This window comes from Rhineura floridana, chromosome 11, assembly GCF_030035675.1.
Source record: "Rhineura floridana isolate rRhiFlo1 chromosome 11, rRhiFlo1.hap2, whole genome shotgun sequence".
Lineage (NCBI taxonomy): Eukaryota > Metazoa > Chordata > Lepidosauria > Squamata > Rhineuridae > Rhineura > Rhineura floridana.
In genome coordinates this window covers 52,158,207-52,173,733 of record NC_084490.1, presented here as the reverse complement: position 1 = coordinate 52,173,733, position 15,527 = coordinate 52,158,207, and the positions used below count along the sequence as shown (strand labels likewise).

At 42.7% G+C, this 15,527-nt stretch overlaps 1 protein-coding gene across 4 annotated transcripts in view; it reads right to left on the bottom strand.

Moving 5' to 3' along the window:
- Positions 1-1,286: 1,286 nt before the first annotated feature.
- The window catches only part of FBXL20 (F-box and leucine rich repeat protein 20), a 145,224-nt gene continuing 130,983 nt past the window's right edge, over positions 1,287-15,527 (bottom strand). For all 4 annotated transcript variants that reach the window (XM_061588411.1, XM_061588410.1, XM_061588409.1 and 1 more), the window contains 6 exons: positions 13,352-13,482; positions 12,384-12,444; positions 11,044-11,088; positions 7,437-7,493; positions 4,958-5,170; positions 1,287-2,363 (listed from right to left, as the gene is read on the bottom strand). In XM_061588411.1, coding sequence (XP_061444395.1) covers positions 2,256-2,363; positions 4,958-5,170; positions 7,437-7,493; positions 11,044-11,088; positions 12,384-12,444; positions 13,352-13,482 — 615 coding nt within the window. In that variant the 3' untranslated portion in view covers positions 1,287-2,255. The remainder of the gene's footprint in view (positions 2,364-4,957; positions 5,171-7,436; positions 7,494-11,043; positions 11,089-12,383; positions 12,445-13,351; positions 13,483-15,527) is intronic.

Here is a 15,527-nt window from a genome sequence, read left to right as displayed (position 1 = left end):
AGGATGGTTGTCTAAGGTCTGTGAGCTTGGCAGGACAAAAAAAATATATTAGTGAATTCCTAATCTCATCTTCCAGCCATCTGGGATCCTGTCTGGGCCAGGCATCTGTCCCCTTAAATATTTGAGACCAGCACAGTCTACTTGTGCAATTTGTGCTGGGCTTCTACTTCCACTTCTGAATAGGGACCCTGCCGTTTTAAAACCATTAGGGCTAAAGTGAAGCAGAGTATGCCCAATTTGCCATGCCTTGGCTGTACTTCTGCACCCGTCCCCCCCATCTTCTTGTTTGGTGTGATGAAGCCCCCTTTCTGCATTTCCTACATAGCCTGAGAAGCTGCATTAAGGATCCTCATGAATGCTTCAGTTACCATGGTGTTTTTTTAAAGACACCATCTTTCACCCTTAGGGCTTAGACACTGAATTGAGCTTTCGAATCCAACTGATTTGGAGGGAAAGAAGCTGTTTTATAAGCCATGCCTTGGGGAGTCAGGAGCCTGCACAGCTAAAAGCAAAGCAGCAGAAGAGAAGTGGAATGGCAAGAGGCAAATGAAAAACACTCATTAACGAGTGGGTGTGCTCACAAGATGAGCAGATAATTGCGCATCAGCAAGAAAACCTTGTGATTTCTCATTACAAAGGGCTCCCCTTGTGCTTTCAGTACTACAACAGCTGAATTGGCAGGTGCTATATAAATCTCTGTTTGGACATTGTTACGATGGGAAGGGCAACTTGTGATGGGAAAGGCAACAAAACTGCTGGAATTGTTCAAACTGGAGAAAATAATGGAATGGTGCTGTACCTCTGCCCATAACCCTTTAAAACCCCATCTAGAACTAAAAATGGCTACCCAACCTGGTACCACAAAATGGATCCAGTGCTTTTTAAGAAAAAAAAAGTTATTATCATTTAATGTTGAAATGTGTGAATCTGGCCAACTTCCATATCAAGGTGGCTTACTGGAAGGTTAAAATAAAAATACAAGTCTGGCAGTACCATGGATTCCAGGCTAAGAAAAGCAGGATTTTCAGAGGTGTCTCTAATGATACTTTAAAAATACTGTTAAAAATAGAGTAGCATAGCTGCGTGCCATTTCCAGTTTATGGTACACATGGTTCTTTGATGGGGATACCTTTGAACACACAATGATGCGAGCTTGGACTGCATTATAGGTTAAAAATAGAACAAATCTCTGTAGAAAGGCTTTTGCTTTTAGAATGTCATCCCATTTCACAGCTGTGTTTTCAAAGCTTGTCCTGGTGGTAAAAGATACCTTTTTAAAAGAAAAGTAACTTGACATATATTTTATGTTCAATCATCTCATACAATCTCAGAATTAGGTATCTTTTTTTAAAAAACAAAAACAGAACACCAAAAACCTGAAGATATTGGAGGAAGAGAGAGGAAAGAAAATGTAAGAAAATAAATCAGACCTGACATTACAGATTTCTAGCTTTATCATCACAACAATCTATGAAGTCTCTGCGCCAAACGCTACGAAACACGGAAGAGAAACCGCTGAACCTTCAACATGAGCATGCTCAGTGTATGTGCTGGCACAGAAAACGAGGAAGTACAGAAGCGCAAGAATCAACGTTTCACAATGGCTGCTGTTTTAACATTCCCTAACACAAGGATGATGATTTTTTAAAAAGTAAAAAATGTAATCATGGGCTTTTGTGTTTTACATTTTTCTCCCTTCTGGACAGTGGCGGTAAGATTCAGTGTTTTTGTTCCTTTCCTTAATTATCACCCCTGCTTCCACACTTGCATTGAAGGGTTTGTCCATTCTGTTGTTCCCAATGTCTATAGAACAACTCTCCTTCCCCACTCCCCAGCAAGTTCTTCAGATGTGCGTGATGATCCCCTCCCTCCCCACTTTCTCTCCCACCCACCTTCCCATGATTTCTTCTGAGCATGCCCAGCAGGAATGGTTCATAATAATACCAACCCACCTACAAGAAAAAAAGAGAGAAGGATCCCACTGATCCAGCTCCTCAACTCCAAGGTCCTTCGGTTTGCTGGAATAAGGAGAGGTGTGTGTGTATACACTGTGATGAGTTTTTGTGTGTGGCTTATGGGGCAAAAATGGGAACAGAGTTCTGGGACCAGCTCCCCGTGCTTTGCTTTCTTTTCAAAAGGCCCTCGTGAGAGACCACCAACATCGCTTTTTTGTGGAGATACTGGTGTCCACTGTTACCTCTAGAAGGACAATTAAATATTCAGTTTTTTTTGCGCAAGGTAGATTGGCTCCCGCGTCATAGGATGATGCAACATCTGCAGAAGCGCTGTCTGCTGCCCCCCACAGATGGTGGTGGGGTCACAGGCGCGAAGTAGGCGTGGACTTTAATATTGGGTAAGTGGGTCTGAAAAGACAAACACATATTTTTCCCATTTAGAAAAATTAGAAAATATTTCAAGGCAAGCACTGAAAAGATGGGGGAGCAAGGGTTGAACACAGAATGACACCGGATTTGCGAAGCAGAGGTCTTTAAGGAACAGGGAGAAATTTTAGGGAAGGTATTGACAGGGTCGGCCCCAGACATGCCGGGGCCCTTGGGCACAAGCTTGCCCCAGGCCCCAGGGCTCCCCCCCTTCCATGATTCGCAGCAGGATCGCTGCTGCAAATCGCACACCAAGAGTTCCGGAACCCCCACCATTCCCTTGCTTCTTCAACCAAACTTTCTCCCTTAACCAAGATGGTGGCTGAGTTTCCCTAAGGGGCTGAAGCCTCTGCTGCCATCTTGGCTGATGGCATGCATGCGTGCTGCAGGTGAGCATCCCTGTCATGATCCAAGATGGCAGCAGAGGCTTCAGCCCCTTAGGGAAACTCAGCCACCATCTTCGAGAAAGGTAGTTTGAAGAAGCAAGGAAATGGTGGGGGGGGTTGGAGCTCTCACCATGCGATCCGCGACAGCGATCCTGCTGCGAATCGCGGAAGGGGCCCCTGTAGCCCCAGTGCCAGGGCCCCACCTGGCCGCCCTTTGGAGCCAGCCCTGGGTATTGAGTTCTTCATAATTCTCCCACCCATTTTTTTGTGCAACTGGCATGTGAACATGTGTCAGTTTTGTTCTTATCTCACCACTGTTGTGCTGGCCAGTGAAGGGGATCCCTTAATTTTGTATAAGCTTCTAACATAATTCTTTTGTATATGATTTGTAGGCTTCACTTAGGGAGACACAAGCAGCTGCCAGTGTAGGTATTGAGCTCCTCCCTGAATGCTGCATCCCATTTTATCTTTGAATAGATCAGGAGACAAAGTGTTGATCTGCTTCTTCCTATTACATTCCAACAGGAATGCATATTGTGTGTCCCATTACATCAGAAATAAGTATTTAGTTTCTACTCCAAGGAAAAGGCAAATTCTGTAATCTAAACAATTCATGCAAATTAAGAATGTCCAAATATATTTATGGATAAGGGTGAGGAGTTATGCAAGGCGCTGAGGCTACAACGTTTGACCTTCTCAGCCCCCCATGAAGTTCTGGGATTTCACTAGGCATTGCTGACATGTTCATGTCTCTTTTTAAAACCATCAAGTTATAAAAATGGCTAACTTTCAAACGGAAACCAAGATTCTTGGGAAGTCTATATGATACGGAATTCTAGGCCTGATACAGACTTTCACATTAAGCATGGAATACTTGCAGTTCTAGTCCCACACTGCGCTAATGGCAGTCATTCTGTTTCTAGCAAACATCTGGCTTCACTAAGTCCCTTCTGTGATGGAAACTAAAATATGTTCTGGGCCCACATAGCCCTGTCTTCCTTCCTTCTCTTGTAATCTGTTCACCCTTGCGCAGAGGTCTCAAAGGGCTTCACTGTATCCAGAGTGGTGAAACTGTGGTGAAAATGACATTTACCTCATCTTTCTGAAGCAGGTGTAGGGAACCAGGGCCGGAGCCAGAGGGTGGCCAGGTAGGGCCCTGGCTGAGGGCCCCTAGGTGATCTGTGCTGTGGCTCGCGGGAGTTCTTAGTCCCACTGCCACACAGACCCATGACGGCCACCTGCAACATGTTCCGCCTACCTCTCAAAGTAAATGCAGGTCGCCAGGGTGGCACCAGGCATGTCGGGGCCTGTTGCACTGTGGGCGCAAGTCTGCCATCAACCAAGATGGTGGCCGAGGTTTCCCTAAGGGCCTGATGCCTCCGCTACCATCTTGGTTGATGGCAGGGATGTACACACGTAGCATGCATGCGTGCCATCAACCAAGCTACAGTTACCCACCCACCCTAAGAAGGGGCCCTTCAGGGTATGCGTGTGCCGGGCTCGGCTGGTGCCCAAGAGCCCCAGCATGCTTGGTGCTGGCCCTGTAGGGAACCTTTGGCCCACCAGATGTTGCTTAACTACAACTCCCATCAGCCCCAGCGAGCATGGCTAATGGTCAAGGATGATGTGAGCTGTAGTTCAGTAACATCTGGAGGACCAAAGGTTCATCACATCTGTTCTAAAGCAACACAGACATGGTGTGAAATTTTATAGATGGCACTGCACATGTCAGAGTCAGAGCTGAAGGTTGGACCTCACAGACTGAAAGAGAAGATTAGAAGCACGCCCCTGAGAGTTGGCTAAAGAGATGGGGCAGAGGTGAGACTGTCAGATTGGGAAGTACTACCTGGTCAACAAAGAGGCTGTGTATTATGACTGAGACAGATACTTAATCTTCGCTTTCTCCTACAGTGGGAGATTTCCTAGTTGAGAGTTCCCAGTTGTCACTGGGCCCCAGGAGCACTGTGGAGCTAATTTCCAAATTGACATTACAAAGGTGAGAGTGAAGTACTTCCCCAAACAAACCTCACACTCCAATATACTATGCAGCGTACCCTTAGCTTGGTAGGGGGTAGATTTAAAGTAACTGGGCTTGCCTAGTATTAGCTTTGGAAAAGAGTCAAACAAGTACAGAGACTAGAATAGTGTGTGCCTGTATCTATTTGAAATAATAAATACATCTGTCTTTACCCTAAGTCTTTTGATTCCAGCCCGTGTAATCTGTTGACAGTCATATAACTCTATCCTCTCCAGGCTGTGGCAGCTCTTGAGGTGTTCCAAGGAGGCATCTGTAATCAAAGGGCAGTTGTCCAACTCGATCACCTCCAGGCGATCATGGGCACAGGCACCATTGCCCAGATGGCGAATCCCATCATCGGTGATCAGCTCACAGTGTGATAAACTCTGCCACCACAAAAGAAAAACAGAACCATAAAAAAAGGAGAAAGAATCAGATGGTATTTACAAAGGCTTTATTATGCAGGTGTTTCAAGAAGGTGGATCTATCCCAGTCTATCAGGGCAGAAGTTGATATATGTCTAAGTTATCCTCAGCTGTCACACTCTGTAGAAATTCTTCAATAATGTCGGTAACTGTTGGATCACAGTATTCTAAACATTTGGCCACAGATACTGATGCCACCCTGGGCTCCTTCTGAGGGGAAGGAAGGGATAATAATGATGATGATGATGATCATCATCTAGATTCATGGATGCTATCCACATTTGATTAGCCTTTAAACTGGCTTTAATGTGCCATGCCGACCCCTCTACTTGGAACAGCTTCCTCTTATCTCTGAATCCCCTCTTCGATAAGTTCTCTCCAATGGCTACTGCAGAAATGGAGAACATTTCTCAGCCTAAGGGCCACATTCCAGTGGTAGGAAGGACCAGAGGCAAAAGTGGGTGGAGCAACAAATATAAATTTTACCTTTGTACAGTAAGCTAGTTTCTACACACACATTTTTCTCTTTATCAACCATCTATACAAGCAAGAGGCAGTATCAGACTTCAAGGACACAATTCAGCCAGGCAAAAACACTCAGGGTACAAAGCAGAGCCAATGAAAGGTATGGTGTAGGGAGAGTTCCGAGGGCAAACAGATAGGTCTGGAGGGCCACATCTGGCCTCTGGGCCTGATGTTCCCACCCCCAAGTCACTACAATTTCACTTATTTTGTACTATGTGTTAATAGCTAGTTTTTTCTAAACCTCCCATATACTTATTACTCTTTCATCTACCACTGATCTTTTCCTTCATTTCTATATAATCAGTGTTATTCATATTTCAGTAACAATCAGCATTTAATAAGTGGTCAAGGCACCTCACATACATTTCCCCAGTAATGCTTACAACAATCCCATGAAGTCAATATTATACATCTATATTGCAGACAGAGAGACAGAAGTCAAAAGATTGTGGCTTGCCTAGGATCACCTAATAAGTTCATAGCTGAGGCAGGATTTGAAATCAGGGATCATTCTGGCTCATATATCTTAGCCACTATGCTACAACAGCTCTAAAACTGGGCCCTCTTGTTAACAAAGCTGTCTCATTCATACATCCCATTCAGCCACTACCTGACTAGAAGCTAGAACACTTAGGATTCACTGCTTTAAGCACGAATAGCTGTTGTTGCTGTTTTAATCACGCTCACAACTACGAGCTTTTTAAAAATGTTCCTCTTTCACCAAGATGTGTAGCAAGCTGTTCTTCTGACGTCTCTGAATTCTGCAGTGGGGCTGAAAGAACTAAGTTTGAAACTCTGGCTCTACTACAGGCTCACCAGGTTGCTCTGTGTAAATAAATCTCAGGTTTTCTTCCTATCCAAGAGAGCAATCCAACTCAGGGGAAGTGATGCCGGTGCAAGAGAAGCTGGCGTAAAGTTCCGCCGCATTCAATTGCTGTTCAGGAGTCTCTGAGTTGGCTGAATGCCGACTTAGCTGGGAGCTGAGAACAGAGACCAAAGTAAAAGCTTGCTCTCCCAAATACTCCTACCAGGGAGTAAGACACTCCATTCACTTCTATCGCATTTATTTTCTTAGCCCAGCCTTTTTCCTGGCATAACTTTTGCCTGGATTGGGACCTGCAGGAGCACTCTGAACATGAGTTGGTTGTGGTCTAAGTCCCCTCACCTCGGTTCCTTCCCTAACCCGCCCCTGGAACGCCCCTTTTTTGGGGACTTACCCTGGTTTCATTTATGCAGGTCTCAACTGAGCTGGCTAAACCAGGCTGGGCCAGCTAAATTGGGCTGAGGGACTTACGCTTAGCCTGGATGAGCCAGGACTCAGCTGGCTCAGCTGCATCCAACTCCCCTCAGCCAGGTGTAAATGCGAGATGGATTGCACCCCAGATCTGTATAGCTTAAACAGGTGACCGACCTCACAGCCAAGACTGTGAGATGCTTGCACATTTTATTTTATTTATTTTACAATATTTCTATCCCGCCCTTCTACCCTATAATAGGGCACTCAGGACGGCTTACAAAAATAAAATCAAACACGTACATAACAAAATTGTAAACAGTGAGCACATTATTTAGGGGTTTTTGCTTTTCATTATGCTGAACTACATATAGGATTTTCGTCTCTGCTTTTGCAAATTATTTAGAAATCCAGTTAACAATATGATTAAAATCCAAATGTTGTAGAAGAAAACTCTCCAAGACTCACCAAAACCTGAAGCCGTGGACAATGTATGGAGAGCTGGATTAATGTGCTGTCTGTTATCTGGAAGAGACCAAAAGATACATACTTGAAGCTGAAAAAATACTGTGCCCAAAAATGGTTTCAAAAGATAACACTTCTCTATTTTACAGTAGCTCTTTCCAGGAACAACACAGAAACAATTGTTTCTGTGAGAACTCGAGGCAGACCTTCCTAAGGAGAGACAGATGGTTCCTAATGGATTTGCCTGTCTTGAGAAGGCTCAATGCACAGTTTGAGAATCCCTAATCTAGACTTTCTTCCTCTTGTTGGGTGCACAGAAAGATTTCAGAAGTTCAGAATTGTGGTCTGCAGGCTCCATTCAGGTGACCTGTGGAAAGGTTGCAGAAGAGTTGATAATATCTGTACCTGGCCCAGCACAATTGATTTTTTTAATAGAGATCTGATAGAGATTTCTGTTTTGACCAGGAATGGGTTATCAAATCAGCTAAACAAGACCCTAGTCTTTTGTGGAATTTTGTGATACTGCACTGGTTTTGACTGAACTGCTGGCACTAAAGAAAAAATGTTATTTTATTTTTCTTCATATTTAATGTAACAACATATCCATCATGTTACAATGGTTATTAAAACATGAATTGTTTATGCATTTTGGTTTTCAGAACCAAACAAGTTTATTAAGTGATCCACCAAGCACCTCAGCAATTTTGAAGCAGTCTGAGAAAACAAAATTTAGAGAACCCCTGGATGTTATGGGAGCCATGTAGCTACTGTCAAAAGCAGCCACTCTGCACTACTTCCTCTCTCTCCTGAGGCAGCATGTAGTAAAGGAAGGGACACATGATATAAGGTCATTGCATTCCAAGTTCCCCTCTCCTTGCACAAAGCAGCCAATGAAGCAGAGCACAATAATGTCCCATGATACTTAAAAAATTATTACTGGGCAGCAGGGCTGCAACAGGCAGAAAGGGTAGGTTTCTAGAGTGCCCAAGGCCAGCAGGGGGCCTAGACTCTTAGCCTTTATTAAAAAAACAACTTTCTACCTGCTCTAGAAACAAACACACTGAAATGTGAGCCACACCCCCTCACAATTTCTGTGAAATGAGCTATCCTGCTGCTCCAAGTCCCCACTCCTTCAGGTTTTTAGCTATTAAGTGAAGTCAGAGCTATGATTTATGATTGGGCACCAGCAAATCAAAAAGCTGTTGTTTTCTCCTCTCTGGCTAGTGATTTGACTCTCTGAAATCTCCGTTTGATTATCAGGTATTCCCTAGTGTTATTTTCTGCAGATTCTACTACACAATAAATGCAAAAAAAAAAAAAGAAAAAGAGAAAGAAAGAAAGAAAGAAAGAAAGAAAGAAAGAAAGAAAGAAAGAAAGAAAGAAAGAAAGAAAGAAAGAAAGAAAGAAAGAAAGAAAGAAAGAAAGAAAAAGCAAATGCAAACTGAACACTTTGCAAAGAGGCTTGTTTGTTGTAAAAACAACCAGGAGTGCAAGGTAGCAATCAAAACATGAAGGGGAGGATGCCTGCTTTGCATGTATTTTTATCTGTAGTGTCTCATTACTCCATTGAATTCAACAGGACTTGCTTCTGGCTAGACATTAGGATTGTGCTGTAAGTCAATGGGGCTTTGGAGCAGACACATAGGATTGCGTTGTTAATCCCCCTCCCTCCAATCCTATTTTTTAAGCATTTAGGCAGGGCTTATGTAGCTGTCACCGCTGTTATTGGCAGGAAACAATACTTAAAAAAAGGTTCTGCAATGACCAACTGGTTTTGACAATAAACTATTATATGTATTTTTACATCTTCAGTGTGTGCATATGGAGCCTTTCCAACCCTGTGAGGTAGGTTAGGCTGCAAATTGGTTCAGTTAAGCTGCACGTGCTTAGAGTATTTGTGTGGGCTGGCAGGCTTTTTCTTTGTTGGTATTTTGCTTTAAAATATCAGAACTTTGGAATATTACTGTTAAAGGAATCAGGGTGGTGGTGTCTGGCTTTGTACACGCTTTTTCCTTCACTGCATGCTCTGTGAATATTGTCAGAGTTTTGTTTTTGTGTGTGTGTGTTTCATACACACACACTACAGTGGAGTGCAGAAATAACTAATCTGTTAAGACTGGTAGCTGAAAGAACAAACAAACTTAAAGTTTATTACTACAAAGAGGTAAAGTCATACATGCTGAAGCAGCCTTTGGGCCTGCATTCAGGGAGCCATTACTAACTAATTGAGAACAAAAACAGGAAGAGAAGGAAGGAAGGAAGGGGAGCAGCAAAGCCTGCACAAACAACAAATGCTTTAGAGGAAGACTCGGCAGAGGGAAAAATAGATTGCCTTTCTATTGCCTCCCCCCCTCTGGTTCAGGTCACCTGTAACATGTGTGGGTGCTTTACTCACAACAAATATAACATGATATATTTACACCTCTCTTTTATTCCTGGGTCCTCCCAAGAATTGCAATAACCCTGTGGAGAAGGGCAGGCTGAGAGTTGATTCAGCTAAGCGCACATGCTTAGAATACTTTTGTGAGTGCGTTATTTATCAGGGCTGACAAGCTTTTTGTTGTTGTTAAAGAATTGGGGAGGGGGGCTGGTTTTGTGCATGTTCTTCCCCTAGTCTCAGCATGGTCTGTGAATATTACATGATATATTTGTACCTCTCTTTTCTTCTTGGGTCCTCCCTCCCCTTTTTATCTTTGCAACAACCCTGCGAGGTAGGTTAGGCTCAGAGTGAATGAAAAACATATTCCAAGTAATTTATTCATGATATCATGCCATTTGATCTACTGCTGCCACTTGGATATTGCTCCCCTTCAGAAAGATATGGGAATTGTTGAAAACTGTTCTTATTCATATGGAACTTAGATGGTTTATTTCCCTGTTTGAAACACCGTTCAAAAAACTTTTTAGGTACTGGTATTTTTTAATATCATTTTCATGTTTAAATGTCATTTAATGATAATGATGCTTGAACTATTTATTTTCCGTTTGAATTTTTTTTAGCTGCTGCTACCTTTTTATATTATTTTAATGTTTAAATGTTATTTAATAATTATCTGTTTTATGATTATGGTTTTTGAACTATTCCGTTGTAAAATGTCTTGTGAGGGCAGGAGCTCTGAAAGGCAGGTTAAAATATGTTAAATAAATACATCTTAAATCAAGATTGTAGATTCAAAACAACTGTCCATAATGGTAATATATACTGGTATAGCAGTTCTTGCCAAGCCAACAGATTACCAACAGACTGTGTTCTCCCCTACATCACAATATGCCACCCTAGGTTCCTACTGGGAGAAAGGACGGGATATAAATCTAATAAATAAATAAATAAAATATTATTGCAACAGGAAGTTCATGAACATTCTTCCTAGGGGTTCCTCCTAGACCTTCACCAAGGTATTCTTGTGAAAATGTTGCTATGCAGGGGAGATGAATAGACTCCCTTTTCTAATATTACATAAAAAGCGGAAACATTTCCTGCTTCAAGTGCTTGCTGGAATGCACAAAAGCAATCTTAAGCAAATGCTTCTCTTAACAAATTATGTCATGGTCTATGTCACTAATGCCTATGAGACATTCTGCTCTAAAAAAAACCCCTCTTAACAAATACCTGAACACACTCTTCCAGGTCCATTTTTTCCAGCTCATGGCAATTCTGGAGAAAATTAAAAACAAAGCAAAACACACACAAGATTAAGCATTAACTTTTTTTTAAAAAAAAACATGTATTTAAGCTTGTATTGGTCAGTTACTCTTTACTCATCACGAAAGTAAGATGCCTCAAGACTAGTCCCATTTCCTTCAAAGGGATCCCTCCAATGTAAGCTGCTTGAGAAATGAGGCCAATGTGTTTTAAAAATAAACATTCTTTCCAGGATCAGAGTCACAATTGCAAGAATATCCAATTGCATGAAGTGCAAGTCTTCTGTGCTGGGCTCTCTGGAGGAAGTTCATTTTGCTTAGAAGCAGAGTTGAGTGTGCGCTGTATTATCCTCCCCCCAATTTAGCTCCAAAGAAATCCCAACTCTGCAGTTAAGAACAGACTATGCAGTTATGGAAATGATATTGTCCATATAGTTTAGTCTGCTTCAGTGAACCAGATTTCTCAACACAAGGTATGACGCCTCCAGAGCAGTCCCATTTACTTCAATGGGATTATTCCGGTAAGTCACAGGAATCTATGCATTAAAACTTTAGAACAGGGGTGGGGAATCTGTGGCCCTCCAGATGTTGCTGGACCACAACCCTCATCACCCCTGACCACTGGCTATGTTGGTTGTGGCTGCTCGGATTCCAACAACATCTGGAGAACCACTGGTTTCCTATGTAGTTCAGTTGGGGAGGATAATGGAGATTAAAGGACAAGAGGGTTGCAAGGGGTAGATGTAGGGAACGGTTGTCATGAGTTTGGAGAAGGGCACTGAAGCCCAACTCCTTAACCAATAGAAAATATTAAATTGCTCTGCCATCCATTCAACCTCAGCAAAGCTTTTGAGATGCTATCATACCAAGATTAATCAAGATTGAAAAGGTTCTTGCAGACACCATTCATTCTCCTGGTCCTTGTTGAACCTGATGCAGTCCACTTTACTCTCTAGTTTCACGGCTGCCCAATCCAGAATTTGGTTTCTGTGCTCCCCTCTCTTAGGCTCTCTCAAAGGAAAACTGGGTATGAGACTGGTGGGCACATGTTTCTTATCTTTCATTCCTGCCTCTACCTGCAGTTCCTGACCAGCAGCATAATGGCCCGCAAGGAAGAGTACATCTTTTGTACCTATTCTTGCAGCAGAAACTGTCACCCACCCGCAAAGTACTGTCCCAGACAGCCAACAAGAGCCCACCTAGAGGTGAAGGCAGCTCTAGAATTACCTGTATCAGAAACTGTCTGCAGGACAGATGTATGGCCCCACCACATGGGAAAGTACCCAGCAAACAGAATCAGGTGCTTACCCGAGCCAGAGTGGTAAAGCCCACGTCAGTAAGCTGAGAACACCGAGCCACTTCCAATATTCTGCACAAAAAATAAAATACAGCAAATGAATCACTTACACTTTTCAGAACCCATTTCTGAAATCTCACAAACACTGTGCATGTGGAGGAGCAATCCCAAGGCCATCTATTGCAAAATTACAGAGGACGTTTTATCTCATGGACTCACATTGCATATCAGCAATCCTCTCAAACACACAGGGAAGGGATAACCACAGCCCATCAAGCTCCTAACGCTACACATTTCTTTCTGTTTTTAAGATTCTCACTAAGTTTCCAAGCATAGCTTTTGAAGACTTTGAAGAAGCTCTCTCTCTCTCTCTCTGGCTCATTTGAGAATGATTCACACTTTTTGTCTTTGACCTAGTTTTGGGAAGAGAAGTGGGGAGTATTAATAATATTTTAATGTACAGGTGGGCACCTGTGCTCTTTAGCCTAATTTCAAAAGTTCTCTGCAAGCAATTAGTTCAGACCTCTTGCAAGAGTGATCCGTCCTTCTCCTAGCAGCTTGCTGGGCTGGAAGGGGAAAAGAGAGGAGACATGGGGTGCCCATCCTTTTTTGCTCTGGCTCCACCCACTGATTTCAGCCCTGCCTATATTCGGCATGCGGACCCTGACAGATTACCTGGAGGGAATGCAGCCCTTAACAGAAAAAAGTTTGCCCACCCTGTTTTAATACGATCAAGTTTCATTCTGTGCAATGACATTTTTATGCTTTCACTACCTTGAACCTATGGAATAAATTTTAAGTATAAACAAATGAATCACTATTCTTTTCTATGGCCCAGCCCCTTCCACACAATATGCTGACTACCTTTCATGACCTTCAGATTCCTCTCATGTTACCCATTTTTGCCCAGCATGCATCACATCCTCACATTTTAACACTGCATGCTCCCATACAGCCCTCTAGGCCAAAACCTACTTACCTAAGCCTTGGACAGTTTTGCCCTAAAGCATTTAAGATGGCGTCGGTGATGTTGGAGCAGCCAGAGGCACACAGAGATTGTAACTTGTGGCACCCTCTACATATTGTAATGAGGCCGTCATCTGTTATTTGCTACAAAAGGAGGGAGGGGAATCAGTCATTTGTAGTGAGAAAACATTTTGGTCTGATTCACATGTCACATGAAACCACAGATTAAAACAAACTATGGTTTAATGTGAATGAGCAGCATGCTGGTGCACACTGCTCAAATTCTGGTACTCCTGTTCCAGTTTGTGCCGTGTCACAAACAAAACAAGCTTAGAGTTTTGACTTATCATGTTGTCCAGGCTTGTGGTTGGTTTCCTCCAAGAGCAAACTTTGGTTACTTCTCATGGTTTGTTTGATGGAAACCAACTACAAGCCCAGGTTTGGATGACATCACAACTCTGACTTAATTTGTCCATGATGTGGCAGCAGGGGCAGTGGGGGAGCAGTGCCGTGGGAATCAGCATGATGCTCATTCACATTAAACCACCCTTTGTTTTAAACTTTGGTTTGATGTGACATGTGAACTGGGCCCCTGTGTGGTGTACCTTTGCAAGTCCTAAAATTCCATGTTAAAAAGTATTTGATTAATCATTCTCAACTCATTTTAGCAACCATCATATGAAAAAGCAGGATGCCAACTGCACACAGTCTCTCAAAATCAGTTCCTTTTTTGGGCTTAACATTCCATTTTTGGCACCACCACAAACTGGTACAGGATATTTTCTTGCGGGACAAAAATGTACTTCCTCTTCCAGCTTTTTTAACACGCACACAGATTATTTTTAAAACACACAAAAGTTAAATTTGGAGACGAAACCAAGAAAGCATTCCAACCAGACCAAATAATTTTTTCCAGCTTGTCCTTCAAACAAACTTTGAAAGACCTCATGGGCAAGAGCAAATCTAGACCAGATGTACTTGAAATACTAAATGTTAAAATTAGGACTGTTTTGGAGAGTTCTTTAAGATATCCAAATGATATCTAGTGTGTAGGGTAGGGTGGTGATAAGGTTACCAACTTGTGATTTTAAAGATACCTGGTCTGTGAGTAGAGCTGACAAGTTCTTAGTGAGTTAGGGTGGAGCCTAATAGATTTTGGAAGGTTAGGGGCCAGATCTCTGCAGGAACAGCCAACAAGGTGCTCTCCAGATGTTCTTAGACTACATTTTCCAACATCCTTGACCACAGCACATGCTGGCTGAGGATGATGGGAGTTGAAGTCCAAAACATCTGAACAGCAGCAGATTGGTTATCCCTGGGCCTAGTGGATACGGGTGTGGAGCCAATACAATTACCTAAAAATCCTCCTGGTTCAAAACTCCTGGTTTCTTCAATACAATAGCTGATACCAAACCATAGATCTTCACTGGTTACCAGTTGTTTACCGGGCCCAATTCAAAGTGCTGGTATTAACCTTTAAAGCCCTATATGATTTCGGCCCAGTTTATCTGAAGGAGCGCCTCCAGCATCACCAATTATGCCGCCTGACAAGATCAGCCACACAAGACCTTCTCTCGGTCCCACCAGTTAAAACAGCTAGGCTGATGCGGACCAGAGAGAGGTCATTTTTGATTGTGGCCCCCACCCTCTGGAACTCCCTTCCTTTAGATCTCCGCCATGCCCCCTCCTTGACGGCTTTCCGCTGATCCTTGAAGACCTGGCTGTTCAGGCAGGCCTATGGGGTTTCTGGGGTGGGTTAGTTTTTAGTGCTGCTGATTACATGTAAGAGTGGGTAGCTTAATTATTGAACGTTGTTGTTATGGTTTTATATTGTATTTTATCTTGTTATTGTACGTCGCCTAGAGTGGCCGTTAATTCGGCCAGATAGGCGACTCAAAAATAAAATTTTATTATTATTATTTTATTATAACACAAAAAGGCTGAATGCTCAAATAAAATACCAGATGATTGCCAACCCAGGAGAATGGAGTGGTTGGGCTAGAAAAACTTCTCTGATTTTATTATAGTAAGAACAGTAGTGAAAGTAAGCAGGTAGAGTCAGGTATTGAGTGCAAATATACAATTGAAAAAGAAGTGTCTAGAGATCGTCTTATGGAAGTTTACTTCTAAATTTTAAATGTGTGGGAAAGCTGGTTGCAGTTACTTAGCAATAAGGAAAAGGCCTTTAT